We start from the raw sequence: 20,435 nt of genomic DNA on the forward strand, positions 1-20,435 counted from the left end.
AAATAAACAAAGCATAATTTTATTAAAAAAATAAACAAAATGTGACACTAAAAATTGTAGTTACGGTTGATGATTTTCGCTTTTATCTGGTGCTAAGTCAGACTTGCCTAATAATATTAACATCTTGAAGGCCTACACGAAAATCGTCAACCATTTTGTAATATATCTAACCCAACTATAAATAGAATGTATATAAAAAGATGAGTCCGTGAGCAGTAGATTATGCAGGCTACTTATGTGCATATAATAGATAAGATGCAAGGAAAGTCTTAACACTACGCAACGATTCAATGTGAATCTAAAAATTAACCCTAATGACAAGGGACGCGATCACAAATGAATATTATGATTGACGAGATGATTTAATTCAGTCGAATTAAGGTAAATGCTTAAAATATATCTATATATATATAAAGAGAGAGAAAATCTAATAAAAGGAATGGAAAATCTAAGAAGTAAGAGAAGAAAAATCTATATACATAACATGATGAAAGAGAAATATGTATGCGAAACTATTTTGTCCCTCCACCAAATGTTGGTCATGCAATTAAAAGTTTTTAAGGTTCCATTAATTGAGCATTTATCTCCTTTAAATTAAAAATATATCCATCGCCGCCGTGTACTTACGTCAAAATATAATATTTTTTTATCTGTGCAGTGTGCGTAGAGTGAGAAACCTGGAGTTGTATCTACAACACGATTCTATGTTACCTACACTTTGACTACACTTTACCGAATACCACTAACTGTTGAGACACCGAAAGCTCTAACTGTAGATTGACAATTTCAGGTTTAGTTCACTCGTTTGTGGTGTTATGGAATTGTAACGTTATGCTATTGCGTTACGTTATGCTAGTGTGAGGGAGAAAGTATTACACGTATCTAATTTTGAATCACGTTTGTATAATGTTGTCGATGGATTTATCAAAACTGGCTACATTGTGCAGTTATTTAGGGTGCTTTTGCAAAATCTAGATCTGTATAATCTGAAAGTTTTGCTGTAGCCAGAAATTGTAGTCGATTTGAAAATCTTACGACAAAATTTTGGAAAGAGTGCTGTTAGGTAGTGGAAATAGTCCGTGACTAGTGCGTCGGAAGTGAGATTGCAGTGTAGGTACAACCAAAATTAACAAAATAAAATCAATTATTCCGATGTTCTGAGTGGGATAAGTTTTGCTTACCAATTGCAGCCTGAAATTACGTAAACATCTTGTTTATTAGGTTATGTTCTAGATGTTTCTATCTTCATTTTCCATTATTTTTTATTTAGGTATTATCTGTTGCTTTTTATTCGATTTATTGATTGAAATCACGAATGTAATTTAGCAGTCATAAAAGATAATTTTGAAGTTATATTGTTTTTGACCTTTGAAATAATATTTTAGTTAGGTATGAATTGAGAACTTTCTCTTTTTTTGAAGTGGGTTAAAATGAGTTTTGTCTCGTTCATTCAAAGTGAAATATGGGAATGAAAATGTGCCAACGAGCGTTTGTTGATTTTTTAAGAATATTAAAACGTTTTTGGTTTAATGTCTTCTAAAACATCGCATAATATCCAAGTTACGTCACAACTCAAACTGCAATGGTAAGCCAGGATCGGATTGGATTGCGTGCGGGCCCGTCCAGGTACAGAATTTGTAGTAGAGCATCTTGGAAACTAGTAAAACTACCTCGATTTTGATGTTTATATGGTATATATTAAAATTAAGATTGTCGTTTAATATTCGCTCATTTAAAAATCAACTGAGTAACCAAAATGATAAATACTATTTTACCATTGAAATATAGGTTCTGGAAATTTATTTGGTTTCAGTACATAAATCTGTATAAATAAAATATATCTCCCTTTTATTTTTTAAACTGAGAGATAAAATTTTGGCATTTGTTAACAAAATTTTTAAGTTGTGCAATAAAGTTTAAATAAACATAATTAGAATGAGCAGCAAATCGATTTGCACAAATAATAGTCAACAACATCAATATCGCTCTCGCTCTACTAGATTCCAAATACCAGTACAGGGCCGGATTTGGGCGTTGGATTGTCGTGTGCCGGGCCCCCCCCCCCCTCTAGATGTAGGAGTAGGGCCCGTCGGTGAGGGCGCTGCACAGCAATAGTCAGGAGGCGTCGTCCTTGCCGGCCGACGCTGAACCCGCCCGCCGCGACGCCCGGTATTCCACGCCAGGGTCGAACTGCATTAGGACGAACACCTGTTGGAAATAATTATGTTTATTGAGACATATATCATTATTTGTAATGTATTTATTATGAAATATGATATTTTTTTGAAAGTGGGGATCGCGGCCTGGATAGGTATTGCCCTATAAATGACAAGCAATAGATGTTTATATAATAATTACTAACAAGGTACTATGCACCTGCGAGAAATTCGGCATAAAAAGTGCTTTTCCGGTTTTAATTTCCAAGTAAGTTGGCCATTTTAGAGGGTGCATACCCTAGCGCCACCGTCACATTTCCATCGTTTTAATTTTTTTAGTGAAAACTAAAAAAACATATTTTACAAATTATATAATACTTTCTAATAAGATCCTTTGTATAGTTTAGCACAATTTCTATAGAAAATTTTTTTTCGTTTTCGATAACTAGCGGCCTTGTTTCGATCTCATACGTTGACTTTACTAACGAAAACTCGCACTAAGACCTATAGCTTAGCTAATACGTGAACGAGTCAATAGTAAATATAATCACATTTACAAATAGAATAAGAACAATAAATTCACCTGATCGGTAGGCAGCAAACTGAAGTCATCGGGCGGGTTGGTGATGACGTACCGCTTGCTGCTCGCGTCGCAGGACGACGACGTGTCTCTGAACCGGTACAGGCCGATGCACAGCATGCCGTACGAGCGGAGCGCGGCAACAAACAGGTCGCCGTACTTGCCGGCCTCGCCGAACTGCGCCAGGGGCCCGTCGTACAGCGAGATCTGGCCCACTCTACACCGGTCCCTGGAGGTGGAACAAATGAGTGAAATTTTATTAATTCGCCAAATATAAATCTAATTGGAGAGCGTCGATACGCAATGAAGAATTGGGCCATCTCGCACACAAGCACCACCGGCAAATTTATATCTATTTCTTTTATGTCTTAGCTCTAAACTAAAAAAATACCACAGATTATTATGTAATGTAGCATTTACATAAAGGATTATATTGTATTAGTAATTATAGTTTTTCAATTACAAAATGTAGTGACAATTTAGGTACGACAGTACAGTACGGCTACAGTTTTGTTTTTAGTAAATTATGACAACTGTGTACAACAAAAGCCTATAATACTGTCTAATTAAATGTTTACTATAAATTAGTATTCGATACAAAGTACTACAAATTAATATTAGGATTTGATAAAGACATAATGGTGGTGCTAGTGCAGGTATAGGGTGTTATTATAAGATTCTCGATTCGGATACACGGTGATCCGCCCCTAAGGCTGTCTCTTGAGGCTGAAATGAAGAGTCACCTGTTGGCTAAGCTCTCGGGCGTGGAGTACCCGCCGCGGAGACCAGCTCCCTCGGCGAGGATCAGCTCCAGCTCGGGCGTCGCGCCTCCCGTGATCAGCGAGCGAATCAGCGTTAAGGCATTCTGGTTGAAATACGTCTGCAACGATATGGAATAGCATCTATAGATTATCATTGCCCTTGACATTGCCGTTGCTGACCGCTGATATAGATATAAGTATCACGTCTTTATACCTTACGTGGTAGACACCGTTGGGTTCGCACCACCCAAAGCGTAAATGGGGACCCTTTTCCCTAAACCCTATTATCAGACTAAATCTCATGAACCGTGATAGTTCGACAGTTGAATTCACAGATGGTGTAGTTCTGGTGCGGCTATAACAACAAATACTAAAGAACAGAATGAAATAAATTTCAAGGGGAACTCAATAAAACAAACGTGATTTGTTCGCCGTTTTATACATGGCATATGGCATCGCACTTGGCCGATCTTATTGTAAAAAGCTTGTGAAGAAGAAGGGCCTCTTACGGTGGACATGAGAGAATCGAGCACGCTGACAGCGAAGGCGGTCCCGCAGGCGAAGGGCTGCGTGAGGTACAGCTCGGTGTCGGGGTCGTCGTCGTCGTCCTGGTCCAGGAACTGCACGTTGCTGTCGTTCACCAGCTCTGAGGGATGATATTTATATAACAAACTTGATTGTTCCTACTTGACGCTAAAATAATTACCTCGCAGCATAATTATTTTGTGGGCCTACTAGTGTACTGACCAGTAATCATAGGCACATTGGCTCCGTACACCGACCCGCGGCGCTGCAGCAGCACAGGCGCTGGCGCAGTCCCGCTAGGAGGCTGCGGCACCCCGCTATTGCCGTTCGTACCCACGCCCGCACTCAACACTCCTGCCCAGAAACATACAATTTCAATCATATCCAAAGCGTCAATTTGTCAACAAATACATGCAATTAGTTGGAGAGTTATTTTTTTCTGGGACAAACGGCGTTGTACTAAATTAGTATACAGGAGTGGTTCGGCCTTCGGCTACGTGCCTATAGAGAATGTGATTACCTACCTATCGTGTCATCGAACGTCATAGCTTTGATGTTCAACGAAGCCAAGATAGCTTCCTTGTCGGCCAGAGTTGGGTCGTCGTTGGACGGCACCTTCGCTGACAGTATGCAGCACATGTCACACAGGTTCACATTAACTGCACGCAAGTCGGCCCGGCTTAGCGGTGAACCCTGCAGGAAAGAGAGGTATCCGTGAAGCTATAGATAATCCTGGAACCTCTTTCATCTGTGACCCGACTTTGCATGTGGCAGATTTGATTATGTGCATTTATTTATTGTCGAAGCGGGTTGCGGATATTTATGTATTTTTTATTAAATAGTTCTTGAAAGTTGACTAAGGACCTGTTTTAACCTTTTTCTGTGTTTCGATAAATCTGCCTGATGTGATTGGCTAGTTAACTCTATCCAGCACTGGTGAAACACAATTTAATCGCTATTTGTTCGATATGTTACGTAATAATATAGACTATCAGATATGCTCACATTCAATACAGAAATCTTCGGCAGATTCTGCAACATCTTCCACTCTCTCCTGATATATTCGACGCTGCCTACGATGACGACGTGCTTCAGCTCGTGGTAGTGGAAGTTGGACGCCCGCAGTGGCATCACCAAGTTCCGCAGACCAATAAGCGGCGAGTCCGGGTCCGCAAACAGACATACGACTACGTGCCCGTTTAGGACCGTCATGGCCGCTTGATTTCGATCCTGTTTGAGAATGATAAATACATTCGTTCGCTGGTAGCAGTTAGGGGTGAGTATGTCATTGACATTTTATTCGATCTTTGATTCTTACTATGGCACTTTATTCGGTCGGTAGCAGATGCATTGTTTGCTTCCGATATCAATTTAGACTTAGGATTTGCATGTGATATTTTTTAGGTGATCATTTACGTTTGATCCAAAAGAAGCTAGCTATCTTTCATCATTATCAAATATCTGTATAAGTAGATTCTTATTCACCAGATTACTTCGGCTCTCTATACATATAATTGAAACAATCCATCAATAAATTTAAAAAACTAGGTTCTTGTTGATGGAGTATTTTCCATTCCACTTTTAAGAATTATTTAAAACAAAAATATTTTAAATAATACGATAGTTATACATACTAATATGCAATCTTCTAGATTCCTAGCAGGGCTCCAATGGAACATGCCCGTGGAATCGTATTTCATTTCAGTCTTTTCAAAGTCGAAGTCCTTCGACTGGTCGTCTGCCAAGCCGGCTGGCAGACTCACTCCGTTACTATTCTGGTTACCACCGCTACTTCTGCTTGTAGGCCTGGTACAGACACAATAGTAAAATTGTTAGCGTGACCGTGCAAATGTTAGGAAATTATTGCCTCATATTCGCTCGAGTGTGTAAAGCGTAAGGTGAAGATGAGACTGGTTTGGTTTAGAGGATTTACATTTAAAAAAATAGTAATTACAAATAGTAGCTTTTGGATCTTCAAAAGCCTAAGTAGACAACAATATGTGTCTATAGATTGTTGAGTACCTATTTAGTGTGTATTGACGTGATTGCACAATACCTTTCTGAATATTATTTCTACCTTCTAAAAGCGAATATTCATATATGTAGTGGAGTTAATTTAAATAGATTGTAACTTTTTTAATAAACAATATTTAAATCCTATCATTTTGTAACACTATTTGGGAAGTATTCAGTTTTTTGTGTATATGGAATTCGTGCTTATACGGAATTTAGGATCATATATTTAAATTTATTACTTGTTATTTTTTTTTTATTATAATAATTCAATTTATGTATCTACTGTAAAAACTAATGGGGATATCAAAACATTTAAATTTTGAGCCAATTCTAAAAGCATGCAGTTTGTGTATGTTGAAATATGTACACGTAAGAATTAAGAAATGTCTGAGAAAAAAATTTGCTAGATCAATCTATATCTACCCACCACTTGTAAAATGTTACCAATTAGGAGTACTTAAATCAGACTTAATAATGAAATTTTCAAATTGTAAACTGTCCAAAACTATGAAAACACTGAGTGATAACGTGTCTGAAGTAACTCAAATCTACATGTGCAAAGCACTAATTAAAATAGTGATATTGAATACCTACCTAAATTAATATATGCTCACTACAATAAAGAAACTAATAGAAGGAGGGAGTGCCGTGCTTATTTTACGTGCAAAATTAATAAATAAACTAACAATTAAAGAAAATCTAAAACATTATCATTATAAAAATGATTGTGTAAGCAAGCGCTACCTTTACAAAATACTATAATAATCAAAAATAGATCGGCCAGAATTAGGCTGTCATATAATATGTAACATATTGTAGGTACTCATTTTTAGTATTGTAGTTATAGAAATTTAGATGCGAAAGAAAGTGACACAAATATTGCATTTCTATACCAGATGTAACAAAAACATCGTCGTCAACAAAGTTGGTTGTTTATATTTAATTACTATATGTCGATTCACATATTACTGATGTCAAAAATAAACTTTATAGACCCATATTTTATCAATACATACAATCTGGAAATGGTAAAGCAACAATATGTTACATAATACTTGATCATCTAACCCCGGACGAACTACGAAACTACCGATAGTAAAATCTAGCTGATATATAATTTGGTATTACATGAGTTTTTTGACTTCGTAGGCTAGATGATAGGCCTGGTAATTCGTGTCTTGATCCTGGGGATTCCTGTAACACAGGGCCAAACAGTCCGATATCCAGGGTATCATATAATATATGTGCATTATCATATAAATATATATTTACCGCTAGTTGTGCGTGTGTAAGTGCTACGGAATGTGTAAGACAAGCCGCGAGGATAATAGTTACATAGGATGTTTAGTAAACATTTTATATTTCAATTTATTATTAGATTGATAATTAATTAGAAAATATTAAATTTTGCAATATTTTATTTAATATTAACAGAGACATAGGTATTACAAGACGTAAATATAGAATTAAAGCAAATTCGGCAAATATAAACGACTTTGTTAATTAATTTATTAATATTTATATTGTTCTTGACAAACTTAATGAAGTTGAACCTTTTTAAAATTTAGTTCAAGATATTATAGCATCCTAAGTTTTAATACTAGATTTACGCCTTATAGAAGAACAGAGACCAGATAAGCAAAGCTAAAATTATAACATCTGAATTAACAAAAAACAAATTAATTTCATCCTACGTGCGCGAGGCAGTTTTCACACTAACCCATGGTAGATTTAACATTGTCGGTGTCGAGTAAAAGCTATAACGCATAAGACGAAAATGTACTTAGTAAACTGAACAGTCAATCTGTTTATTTTTATGTGACATATCATTCATTTGACACTAACAAAATTTAGTATTTTTCCTGTTGTGATTACATTTTATTTAATTAATATGTACATTTACTACCTTAACCTCAAATATCACTCCAAGGCTATTGACTTTAATATTCGATATAGTTTTACCTATTTAAATCGTCAATCGGAAGTTGAGGTTGAGGTCAATGTGAAAACGCATTGTATTTATTCAGTGCCATATCACATAAACTATTCGCGATACAGCTGCTGTGCGATTTTCAATCACGCAAGGTGTGATAATTCGGCTTATTTGCCGCTGTTATATCGCACGAAATCTATTACAACTCATACAAAAGTACCGCAACAAATTATATTTATCTTGACGACGCGATACTAGTCGCTTCTAGCAGCTGTAAAGATTTCATTGCATAGCATCCACATTATCAGACCCTTCAGATTATTCATTCAGTTTTACAACAACATCGCAACCGTAATGCAACCAAGAGCACAATATATTATTATATATGTATATAATCAAAGATAACTCACGTGTCCGGCGGCGCCCTATTTACATTTGGCTTCACCTTGTTGACCTGCCTCGTTGTGGTGGTGTTCATCAGCTGGTTGGCCATCGGAGAGAGTAAGGCGTTTGGTGCTGCACTTCTGTGGTTGCGATTTATCACTGTCGCGGAAAAGATTAAACATGTAGTCTCTGAAATCATTTTCATTTGTTCTTAGACTATAATCTGACCATAAAATCGTCTTTAAGGTCGATTGTTGGTCATCATTAAGTTTATAACTATAAATTTGTCATAAGTATCTTATCATATTTCTGTTATGACGTTGCTATGTCAAGATTCCTTGGAGTGAATGTACTAATGTACTTACGACTCGTATCTTCTCCCCTTTCTCGTGCGATTTCACCTGCAAATTAGTAATATTGGTTCAAATATACTAGTATGTTTCATGTACCAATGGGACTAGTTTGTTAGTTAAAGCAGGGTACGTTATTTCTAATTTCGCTATTTATCAGTTAACTTTTTAACGGACGATTATTTTTCGTTTTGTAACTAGGTTAATCACGATTTCATAATTTCCATTTTAACAATTTCGATTATAAAAAGGTACATATTTCATAGAGAGACTTTAAAATATAATTCAAATTCTACAACACAAGCGTACCAACAAAGCATTCAGGGATTACAGAATTCATTAAAACGGAGATGCAATACAATGCCATGAGTCGTAGCAATGGCGCAGGGGTACAAACCAGAAATGATATTATCCGCTTTAGAGTTTACCAAGAAGCACAGATCGATGGGAATCAACTGCTCATCTCAAGAATTGCAATGCGAAAATAATATAAAACTTTTTGCGTTTTGTGATAAATAAAAAGAAAACTAGATTCTTTTGAATTTGGAAATTTATATCATGATTTCAATTCGCTTGCTGAAGCGATAGGTAAAGTGGTTCTACTCTTGCCGGGTCAAGTCATGCCTGATTGAAGCCTAAAGTTTCCAGTGACGTTTTTCATCGTCACTATTCGTATAGTGCTCGCTATGAAATGCGTGATAAGCATCTAAGTGCACGATACCTTCCATAACATATGGATGAAGCACATTGCTGGTTCAATGAAGAAGTGTGGGCCGATAATAAAAGAAAAACAAATTTAAAAAAAACACTCAGTCCTTTGAGCCTGAGATGTACCTCGAACATGGACCTTCTTGGGCAACTCTGGCGGCGTGAAGGTGGGGGGAGGATGGTGGTCATCTGCAAAACATCAGCACAAGTTCGCATTCCGATACACCAATTAATAAATACAGTAATACCTACTGGCACGTCGCAATAAATCATACAGCGTGACTGTGATGGCCAAATTACTGTTTTTATCATAATTCTTGCAAACGAATTATGCAAACGTACAACATATTTCTAGAACAAGCTTTTATGTTAGCGTACAAGCCAATGTTAATTAATGGCTAACACGCGTCTTGTTATGAACAATTAATTATATCCAATAAAAAGTGTATTGTTTCTTTTTGCAAGAACTATAGAAATATATTCAGTTTCACCTTTTTTAAAAGCTTGTCTGGAATTTCTTATAGCCGCTTTTCATTGTAAAGGTGAACCCGAAGAAGATACAAATAGATATAGACTTAAATTTGAAATCACAATATTTAACACACAAACTAGTACACCACATTCACATGCACCAAACAAACATATAAAGCTAAATTCAATGTACAATCTAGCTATAGACAAGCTTTCTATTCTAAACTACAGAAGAACTGGATTATTTTTGATGGATTTAGAACCCTACTTTTGTGAATAGACTAATGTTAAGGAAAATGGAAAATGGAAAATGATTTTGAATATGATATCTTAAGATGCCACTGAGCGTACTAACGTTATGATGGTATAGCGAAATAATCGTAGAAATATGATTTAAAATTAGCTTCTTTATACCAGATCGTTTGACTCACGCAGTAGCCAATAACTGCTTAGTCCGGAGTTCTATCGAGGCGGGATCTAATCAAATTAAACGTTCCCTATGCAGGGTTAATTTACATAATTAAAATATCTCAATCGTAAGCATAAAAATTACAAATGAACTATTACACAACATCAATATCAGAGGGACTATTTCGATGCAGAAATCAGGGAATTAAAAAACTCCTAGAAAATATTTCGAGACTTATAATAACAACAACACCAAAAATAAATCATAAAGACATCACAAATGTCTCCCGATGTTTATAATATCGACTAAAAGAGAGGCAAACATCTAACTGCTGATGCACATAAAGTAGACAAGACAATGATACAGGACACGTGTTTGCTATTTGCCTCGGGCGCGCTTGGTGCTGGCGCCGCCCGTGACGACATGACGTTTAACATCACATTGACATGTACACTGAAGTTATAGACATTGAGGTTACGTACTTGCCCTGCCAACCATCTGGACGGCTCGTACGCCCTTCCTGAATGTAGCCACTAAACCGAGAAACAATACCTTTTAAAGCTCATTTGTTAAATCTAATTTAGTTCACCTGTTTATAATGGGTATCACAGAAGGTACGCAAATAATAAGAATATGCAGACAGAGATGCAAAGCTGAGGATTCGGTCCTCAATGTAGATAGGGAAGGATGGATGATTTTTTAGTGAAACGTGATTACGAGCATTCAGACGCTGTCACAAATTTTGAATCAAAAAATTTAAAATAGAGTCTGATATTGCTGGTAATCAAAAAGTGCCCTACAGTCTAAAATTTGTTCGTGTCCAACACCAGGTGACCAATCCAAAGGGTTTGTCCTACACATTTCAGAGTAAGCGCGTTGTAGTTAATAATTATCTGCTTGTGGCTAGCTTTGCTGCACTATTCTAGCGTGTACATTTTATTGTGTATTAGCATAGTACTTTAGCTCAGTTTATGTCCATGAGCAATGGTTAGTTGATGCAAACAAACTAAACGTGTTGTGAGGTACGGTAAGATGGAATAGCTCGCATATCCTTTCCGTACCGTCGAGGCAACCTCGATATGTATTAAGATTTTGTTTCACCATCCCAGTCTGCATCATCATCATTCCGACATCTGTAAAAATCCAAAATCTGACAAATACGAAGGTACGCCCCTACTTCGTGATGATTTGTTATTGGGATTTGATGAGATCAAGTTCTGAGTGCTAACTCTATTAATAATTGTGTCGTATCTATTTAGAATTTGATCCCATCAAAGTTCTGGATGATCAATGGTCGTGACAGTGGTTTAGTTGGTCGACTCGCCTCGCATTAGTCACTGTCGTTAGCACAGACAAGCCGACTGCTGTCTTAAGTCTTTGATCTTCAAGCCCACTCTTCACGGATAATGCTTTGAGCACTTTGTTGTCACTCCTTTCTGAGACATGCTTTCATGGGTATAGGTACATATATTAATTAACTAAGTGTTTCAGGACAATGACGGTGCAAATTGCTGTTTGCGATATTTAGTTCTACTAATAAGTATTTAATGTGTATACATGCATTATACTTTCTGTGCCGGCCTTAAAGTGCATCATATCAATTTTCGTTTTCCTCAAGTTGCACCGATTCGAAATTTTGATGCGAAGCGTGATCGCATGATGTGTACAATATAGCCTGATTGTATGTGATTTAGATGTTGTAATATTGAATGATGCACTAAATACTTTTGGATTTCAATAAAAATCAGAACAGAGCCAGAAATCTCAAAAGGCATAGAAAAATGGAGTGTCGGAGTGCGTCATCGTATTGTGGCAGTATCCATTCACGAGCGGACATACACAATGATCGCTAATATAAGGTGTGAACGAGCACGGGTCAAGAATGCCTTGCAGCCGATCCAGTCTGTGAGGTACGGACGCAACACCACTAAAGCAACTCAAAATTATATAGACACGAAAAATAAATATCGGAAAACGTCAATTTGTGAGGTTAGGTGTGGTGCAAGTTACCTATGTCGGCTCCAACCTTCCGCTGCGCGGTCACTAAAAGTGTAGCCGAACAATTCATTAATGTCTCATAATAGAAAGAGTACACATGTGAAGTCCATAGCAATATTGTGTGTTAAAGTGTCAGAAGTCCTACAGTGTTTGTGACATTTATTTATTATACAGGACGTGTGACACAGATATATTTAAAAGGACTGTGAGTCGAAACTTTTGCCAGAAAGAATGTCACAGAACTGTAATTGTACAATTAGTTAATATAGGCATCTTTGTCTAATGTAACATTAAAGTTATTATTTTATTTTATAGTTAAACATCAATTTGTATAAAAAAAAGAAATGCGGATCTTACAGTTTTTGCATTTGCATTTCTTGATGAGGGTCTCGTCTTTGATGTCTTCGTGGCAGGCTTTGCAGTAATACCAAGCCCTGGAATACAAGTAATGATTTCATCAGATTTTAGTGAAGAATCTCATAAGGTCCACATCAGTAATGAAACCGTCGAAGCGTATATGGCATCAAGATTTTTATTTGGTTGGATTTGGTAAGTTTATAAATCTTGTAAAATATTTTAAAACGCAAATATTTCGGTGATATTATAATGATAATATACAATGATTTGTATATTTAGATGACATGTTTTCTTTAGAAAAAGGACTACAATAAGAAAATATGCATGTCTGGCATACTTTATTGAAATAATGCAAAAGCCAAGCAAAGAATGACAAAGAATGAGGTACCTTTTGACTTCGTCGGCGGATTGAGCTATGAAAAACCCTTGTGTGTTTGCGTGTATCTTCGCGCTTCGAGGGTTAATGGAAATCTTGCTGTCTGCACCTTCTTCTCCTTTGATCTCTATTGCCAGCAACAGAAGTTTCAGTTTCGTGAAGCATAACCTGGATAGATGTTATATGATATAATATATTGCACTTTATTGATATTACTGTGATCTACAACGTGTGTGTATGTATACAATCAATGTTTGCAAAATGCATAGTTGGGATTGGTTGCTGTAGGCTTGCAAATTAATTATAATATGATGGGTTGTATTATTCCTTAGATCCAGATATAGAAATACTGATATAAATATTTATATTGTAGTCTAATAAATTTAAGTTCTTAAGAAATTATCTTTCAGACAGAATTTATATTTTATTAATTCTTTGTAACTAATAGTAACAAGACAAGAATAGCTTAACAATGTAATGTAGTTAACATCTCTTAGTCTTACTTAAAATGCTCAACTATGGATTTACATAATTAGGTATTTAGTTATCTGTCCAAGAACTACGTATGTATGTACAGTATATATGTTTGCTTATTATATTTATTTGTATCATGCATAAGTTAACCATGCCTTAATATAGAAATTTAACAAACATAAATAAAATTGATTGTTAAGTGTCTATTGTTTCTTTCTACAAAGTGTAAGTAGTGTGTTACTTTACGACATCAATAGAAAGCGATAGATAGGTGTTTAGATCTAAACAAGTGTAGACACACACTTGTTTATAGACGTAAAAACTAAAATATTTTTATTATTATCATGCGCGCGTGCATGGTGCGTATGTCATGGCTTCATTGACGTAACAAAATATAAGCTTTCTTACTGCACTGAAAATGAATAAGATGAATCAATCTAAACAATCAATCAACCTAAATAATCAATATAAGGTAAGTATTTTGTTTTACTACTGTGATCTACAACGTGTGTGTATGTTTATGTATCTGCATTGGTATTTGTGGCTGCTATCTACTAAATTTTTGGTTCACATACCGCTATAGTCTACCCATTCAACATGCACAATAAATTCTGAAAATTACATATATTATTTTTAAATTCAACCTACAACATGGATTTAGTACATAAACCTCCAGGCCTTTACAAAATATAAATAATTCATTCAATTGAAATGTTTTTTGGCGATAATAATAATTCTGCTGATACAAATTTTGTATAGATTAGATTTTGAGAAAGACGCTATCATAATTCATCATCATATGTATCGTAATCATATGTATCCGTGGTAATTTCAGGAAACCCCTTCTTAGTGCTTCCCCCTTCACAGTGTAGAGGACAGTGTCTAGAAATCTACACACCAAATTTCAGCTTTCTACGCCTAGTAGTTTCGGCTGTGCGTTGTCTGTCAGTCAGTCACTTAGTAATGCAAGAGTTATATATATCTCATTTCAATTGATGTAATAATTTATAGTTTTTTTACTGCATTCATTTTGCCACGGCTACTTCATATTCCAGACTTTTACGAAAATTTTATTACTTCTTCATATCTTTTTTATCAGGCCCACATCGAAAATTCTATTAGCAATTGGATTCTTGTAGCACATGAGACAAAATGGGCAGTCGAAGGGCGCTGTAGGATTGAAGGGCTAGTAGGTTAGTGCACACTCAGCTAGGGGTTAGCAACTTGGCACACAGTGTCTACGTGCTGTGAAGGCAGCCCGAGGGCTCCAGGTCTTACTCGCTCGCTTGGGGAAAGCTCATTCCCGTAAACGAAGTGGACAGAGTCTCCGTGTACATCTCGCATCCAGTACCCTGCAGGTAATCGTTCTGCCAAGCTTGTGTGTCAGGGGACTGCAATCAACCAATGGGAGACGCTAAGCTCGTGCCATGTTAGTCGCCGACTGTTTTCTATAAAAAACCTCCTCTTCATCTATATTAGTGGATCGTCCTATATTAGATTCTAAAAGTTCAGTGTAGTAATGGATAACATCGACTAATGCGGCAAACAAAACTGTACAACACTAAGAAGCTATGCGATTATTTATAATCGGTTAGTGATCTCGTCCGGAACCACGGCTTTATGGAATGGTTTAACACTGTATAAGGCGTGACTGTTGTCTCTGGTCACGGGTGAGCCTGACTTACTCTGCGGCCAGTCTGAAGGGCATCCCCACAAACGTGGTGCTTAGAGTCTCGGTATACATCTCCATGCCGGTGCCTCGCATGTAGTCATTAGTCCATATAGCCATGTCTTGTGACTGTGGAAATTCCGCATAGAACATAGTTAAAAGAAAGAACATTCGAGAAGCAAACTGAATCATATAACGAAAACATTTTAGGGTGCGTCAAATTGTCATAAAATATTGGTATTTCCAGAGCCATCTTTATAATTCTATAACGCCCAAGGCTAAAGCGATGCCATTCGGAGGTTTGTTCATTAGAAGAAAATACCATAGCCGATTTTTAAATTCATTTAAGAAATATAGCGCGCCAGATTTGAAACACATGTTGCGTTTACTATTACTCGAACAATAACGCTCAGTGGTCTTTTGCACCCTAAAAATTAATTGAACATACTCTAATGCCAATCATTTTTGCTTTCGAATGTACTTTGGAAAAGAAAGAAGAAATATTAACAAGAAAAGGCTGACCGTCTTGAAACTCCTCATGGCGAAGAGGTTAGCCATCATTGTGGAGAAGCCAGGCGCGAGGCAGCTCTGAGCAATGAATCCCAGTTTGAGCTCAGCGAGACAGATCACGTCGTCCCCCTGCTTCCAGTCCCACGATGGAATGTTAAGAAGGTATGCCTGGAAACATGATAAATAAATATTTAAACACTAGTTCTATAACTAGTTCAACTCCTATGAGTTGAAGATCCATTTACTATACAGAACTTTGTTGAACTTTGTTGAATTATGAGACGAGAGATTATGCAATCATATATATATCAATCATATATGTTATTGCAATCATCGCTTTTCTTATGGAATAAATAGGACTAAAAACAGTACTGACCTTATTATGATACTGCATGAGCTGTATAATGACCCTGATATCGTCAGAATAGTTCTTGATGGAGATGACCCTCATGATATTTGCTGCGTCCTCTGCATCCGGATCCTGGCAATATTTGTTGGCGAGCACCAAACAAGCGTCCGCTTCGTGTACCTACCATGTAGGCATTATTAGAAAATAAACTTATAAAACAGGTATGTATAAAGATATTTCAAAATTTTTGATCGAAAAAATGTAGACACGGATTGGAATATAAAATAATAATGTTGTATTAAAATAAATATTCATTAATTAGATTTTATTTCAATATAGAAAATTTAATATTTATCAAAAGTAAGTACTTACCTTCAATTAAGATTATGTATGCAAGTAAAAAGTAATAAAAACTACCTAATTTTGAGAAGTGTACCACTAAATAATGTCTCATTTGCAAGAACGCTTTGTTAAAATATTTTGCGCATTAACTACCAATTCATTTCGAGTTATTGTTTTTCCTAAAATAGTTGTCATAGATCTCCTCGATTTTGAAGTAAACATCTTATATTTATTATTGTTTTTATTTATTAGTATTGAAGAAAAAGAGAACAGTATTCAGAATGCGGCTATTCGTACAAATGAGGCCAATGGTCTTACAAAAGCGAAGTATAAAGCAAAAGAAGAGCATGCAACACTTTAGTGGATCTAGGTTGTGAAAATGATTACTACAAAGTATACAATTGTATTTATTACAGACATAAAAGTAATTTAAAATTATTGTAGTAATCATTTAGGAAAAAGCAGGTGGGTGTTAAGATATGGATAGTCATCATGCATACCAGGCATCATGTGAAGCCATGCTTCTAGGACTTACCATACACTCGACAATATCGACAATCGACAACTGTACTCGAGACTACGGTAAATTTTTGGAACTGAAATCCTTTCGTAGGCTGCCATTAATGCCAAGTACTCGAGACTACGGTAAATTTTTGGAACTGAAATCCTTTCGTAGGCTGCCATTAATGCCAATTAGATGTACAGTACAATCGATATCGATTGTTTGAGTATACACGGGCCAGCATCGCAAACAACACCCATTATTGGTACAGACAGTCAGGTAGCCGGGTGGGCGCGGCGAAGGGCAGGAATAGAGACACACAGTGCCGGGCCAGGACTCCGCAAGGCCCAGCGCACACATAATAGCACAGGCACGCACAGTCAGCCCAGTCATGACAGAAGGGAACCTTAGCTCCAACAGAACGATTTCTTGGAAGGATTAGTGAACGAGCATCGCTCTACGTCTATAGAAATGACAGTCTGTACAGCTTCAAACCGACACCACGCCCAAAACCACATCGTCGTGTGCGTTACTTACTTTTACCCTCTGAAGGTCGATTGGATTCATAATGGTGCCTTGAAAGAATTCCACAGTAGTAAAGTGTCTCTTGAACAGGCCTTCGAGCTCCAGGTCGGGCGGTTTCCTGTCATCAACGCTCAGTTAACTAGCTATAAAGGTAGACAGTCCGCCGCCTGTCGTGGGCCGATCTTACCATGCAAATTCTATTTACCAAAATACGCAGTCGTGTAGTGGATCGGAAGGGCCTGGCATAGGCGAGGCGCGACCGAGCCACCGTGAGAAGCAATGATTGCATCAAAAGAACCACAAGTTAAAATTACAAGAGTGATAAAATCCTACTGTGACTATGAAACAGCATCTTTAAGGAAGAAAAAGATCTGTTGTATGCACATAAATAAATGAAAAAAGTACTGGTTCACGGAGACGCGATCAATGATAAGTACGGCCGTGCGATAAACTAATGCCTGCACTATTCGGTCTTACTCTAACCTTGACTCTCTCAAGGTCGACGGCATTCATCATTGTACCCTGAAAAAACTCGACGGTGGTGTAGTGACGCTTCAGGAGACCTTCCAGCTCAAGATCGGGCTCTTTTCTGAAAGCGTCGTTTGACCACACATGATACACCACCTCAATAAATTCGTCTTTACTTCAAGTCTCGTTAAAACTTACAAAACTATTTAAATGTTTATCGCGATAACATGTAAAAAACAATATTCCATCTACAACCTCGTATCTTCATTCACTGGATAATCATATTTTAAACAATTTTGTTTGGATATCAATGTTTATAGCCGCAGTATGAGGCGAGCCAATATCCGTTTCATTATGAACACCGCACGCCGCATCATTTCCTGTCAGATGATCAACTCTATCGTTTTAATCTTCAGTTTCTTAGAACAATTCGATAGAAATAGTATAAAGAGCTAGGCTACATGTTACAGTGTTAAAGTTCTGAAATCGGTGCATTGCTCACCTGTGTAAAAAAACAACCTCAACGTCCACGTCTTCTCTGTCCTCATGTAGGAAGTCTTTTAAAAAATGGCTTACTGACTCGTATGTTATATGTCCACATACAACAATATGCCTGAAATTTCATAAACATATTATAACACCAGGAACGTCGAGTTACACGAAAAAGTGCTGCTACAACGAAATTGCTGTTTGATAACAAGCTCTGAAGCGCATTTATTCGAAAGCCTTTTGACTCAATTTAGGAATTAGCGAAATTTGAAATCGTTGCTTGAAATTTGGAAAGTTGAAAACATCAATAGCATTTGCAAATTGAACATTTCGGCTCAAGTAAAATTAAGAAGCAAGTTAAGAAAGCTTAAAATAGTTCTTAATAGAGAATAAAAGTTGAACAGCAATTTGAAGTTTTATTTAACACCTGGGACCACATTTAGGTACTTAGGGAAATTTGACAAACATAGAAACAAACTGAAAGGTCACATCAGGGTTAAACAAAACACTTGGTGAAGGAAGCGTGAAAGTTGTAAAAAAAACAAACTTACAACGTTTTCATTTTATGTCAGTCTCGTTTCTGCTTACGTTTGACATTAAATTTGATTTTGAAAATAAAAAAATTAAAATTTAGAAAATAAAAATTGTTTTAGAAGAAATGAAAACGTTGTGTGAATAATAACCTCCATAATTTACTAAATAAATCCAAAAAGTTCATAAATTTGTGGTTACATTTATCTATCAAAGTATCTACTTCGCTAGTCTATAAAATTTACTGTACTGGGCATAGTTGCTCTATATGAAATAATTACAAGTTAACCCACAAACAAATGACCTTTGTCTCAGAAAGCTCAGTTTCGTTCAAGATTTGTGTAAATCTATCTACCACGCTAAAAACATAACACCACAACATGAACAAGGAAGGGAGGGTAGACATTGCGATGACGTGTGGAAAGTTCGGAAAATTCATTCATTTGGGAATAGCATTCATTGAAAAAGTACGATGAAAAGAGGGTTAAGTGTAATGAGATAGAATTAATGTCACATCCAATGATCTTACGAATACCCGATATTCATACACAGTATTACTTGTTCAAGAACAATTATGTAAGATTATGTGATTTGCAGCTGTAGTTGTAATAGTTACTGTATATAAATATCATATTAATACAAAGCTAGCGTCTCAGTACGTCAAGAAAATAACTGATTGTTTTGTCGCAGTGGGCAAGAGTGTTCATGTTCGCGGAAAGGCTTTCTTTATAAGTTCAACATTATAGAGTCGGGTTTAGCTGCAAATGGCGTGTAGACAGACAGTCGACAGCGACGTACAATGATGGAGGTTAAGATTTATCACAAACAACCAAACCAAACCAACTGAAGATAATATTTAAACACACTAAAATCATTCCTGAAAGGTTGGTTAATAAGAAAACGGTAAATTAAAATGCAACTTGCTCGAACTAGGTACATCATGCATTTCTATATTCATCTAAGGTGTGGCAAAGGAACTGATCTCATCGTTTTAAAAAATCATCAAATCTACCTTGTATCGACGATTGCAAACATCGCAAAAATTTACAAATTAATAAATTTGAAAAAAATTTGTAAAATGATCTGTGTATCACTCTAAGATGATGTCAAATTTATGTTAAATGATAATGTCGATAACTAATCTAATTTTGCGTTAAAATGTCCTCAATGCACACAGCCTTGCCACGCTCTATGAATTTTTACGTATAAACATTACACTAAATTAACCGAGGGGGTCGTATCAAAAGTACATTACAGATTACAAAACAGTAAAGTGGGTCAACATTAAGAGTAAGAGTAGGTAAGAGTCGTGCAGGCAGGGAGGTAGGAAGAGCGGATGACACATGGCACTCACTAAAAGACGGCCGCATCAACAGCCCCCCCCGGTCCGCAGGCATCATCAGGTCAGATCAGACACAGAAGGAGCTGTCGACGACTGACGGCACTCCAACAACACACTACGATACCACTCAACATTTAACTCTCCGTAACTAAGCTTTACGTTAACATTCCTTTACGTTACTTTACTAACAGAACATAATCATGAAACCTA

At 36.5% G+C, this 20,435-nt stretch overlaps 1 protein-coding gene across 10 annotated transcripts in view; it reads right to left on the reverse strand.

Moving 5' to 3' along the window:
- Window positions 1-20,435, reverse strand: part of slo (slowpoke) — a 61,986-nt gene continuing 41,551 nt past the window's right edge. For 2 of the 10 annotated variants that reach the window (XM_053748104.2, XM_053748117.2), the window contains 20 exons: window positions 18,366-18,476; window positions 17,408-17,513; window positions 16,054-16,206; window positions 15,690-15,845; window positions 14,777-14,889; window positions 13,037-13,192; window positions 12,649-12,725; window positions 12,304-12,336; window positions 11,355-11,426; window positions 9,540-9,602; window positions 8,721-8,756; window positions 8,382-8,514; window positions 5,657-5,828; window positions 5,028-5,252; window positions 4,547-4,715; window positions 4,245-4,376; window positions 4,007-4,143; window positions 3,480-3,616; window positions 2,740-2,965; window positions 1-2,208 (listed from right to left, as the gene is read on the reverse strand). In XM_053748104.2, coding sequence (XP_053604079.1) covers window positions 2,116-2,208; window positions 2,740-2,965; window positions 3,480-3,616; window positions 4,007-4,143; window positions 4,245-4,376; window positions 4,547-4,715; window positions 5,028-5,252; window positions 5,657-5,828; window positions 8,382-8,514; window positions 8,721-8,756; window positions 9,540-9,602; window positions 11,355-11,426; window positions 12,304-12,336; window positions 12,649-12,725; window positions 13,037-13,192; window positions 14,777-14,889; window positions 15,690-15,845; window positions 16,054-16,206; window positions 17,408-17,513; window positions 18,366-18,476 — 2,500 coding nt within the window. In that variant the 3' untranslated portion in view covers window positions 1-2,115. Of the gene's footprint in view, window positions 2,209-2,739; window positions 2,966-3,479; window positions 3,617-4,006; window positions 4,144-4,244; window positions 4,377-4,546; window positions 4,716-5,027; window positions 5,253-5,656; window positions 5,829-7,166; window positions 7,233-8,381; window positions 8,515-8,720; window positions 8,757-9,539; window positions 9,603-10,775; window positions 10,827-11,354; window positions 11,427-12,303; window positions 12,337-12,648; window positions 12,726-13,036; window positions 13,193-14,776; window positions 14,890-15,183; window positions 15,297-15,689; window positions 15,846-16,053; window positions 16,207-17,407; window positions 17,514-18,365; window positions 18,477-20,435 lie in introns of all 10 variants that reach the window. The other 8 variants (XM_053748121.2, XM_053748120.2, XM_053748084.2 and 5 more) reach the window with 7 other exon arrangements.

The sequence above is a fragment of the Plodia interpunctella genome, chromosome 7 (assembly GCF_027563975.2).
Source record: "Plodia interpunctella isolate USDA-ARS_2022_Savannah chromosome 7, ilPloInte3.2, whole genome shotgun sequence".
Classification (NCBI taxonomy): Eukaryota; Metazoa; Arthropoda; class Insecta; order Lepidoptera; family Pyralidae; genus Plodia; species Plodia interpunctella.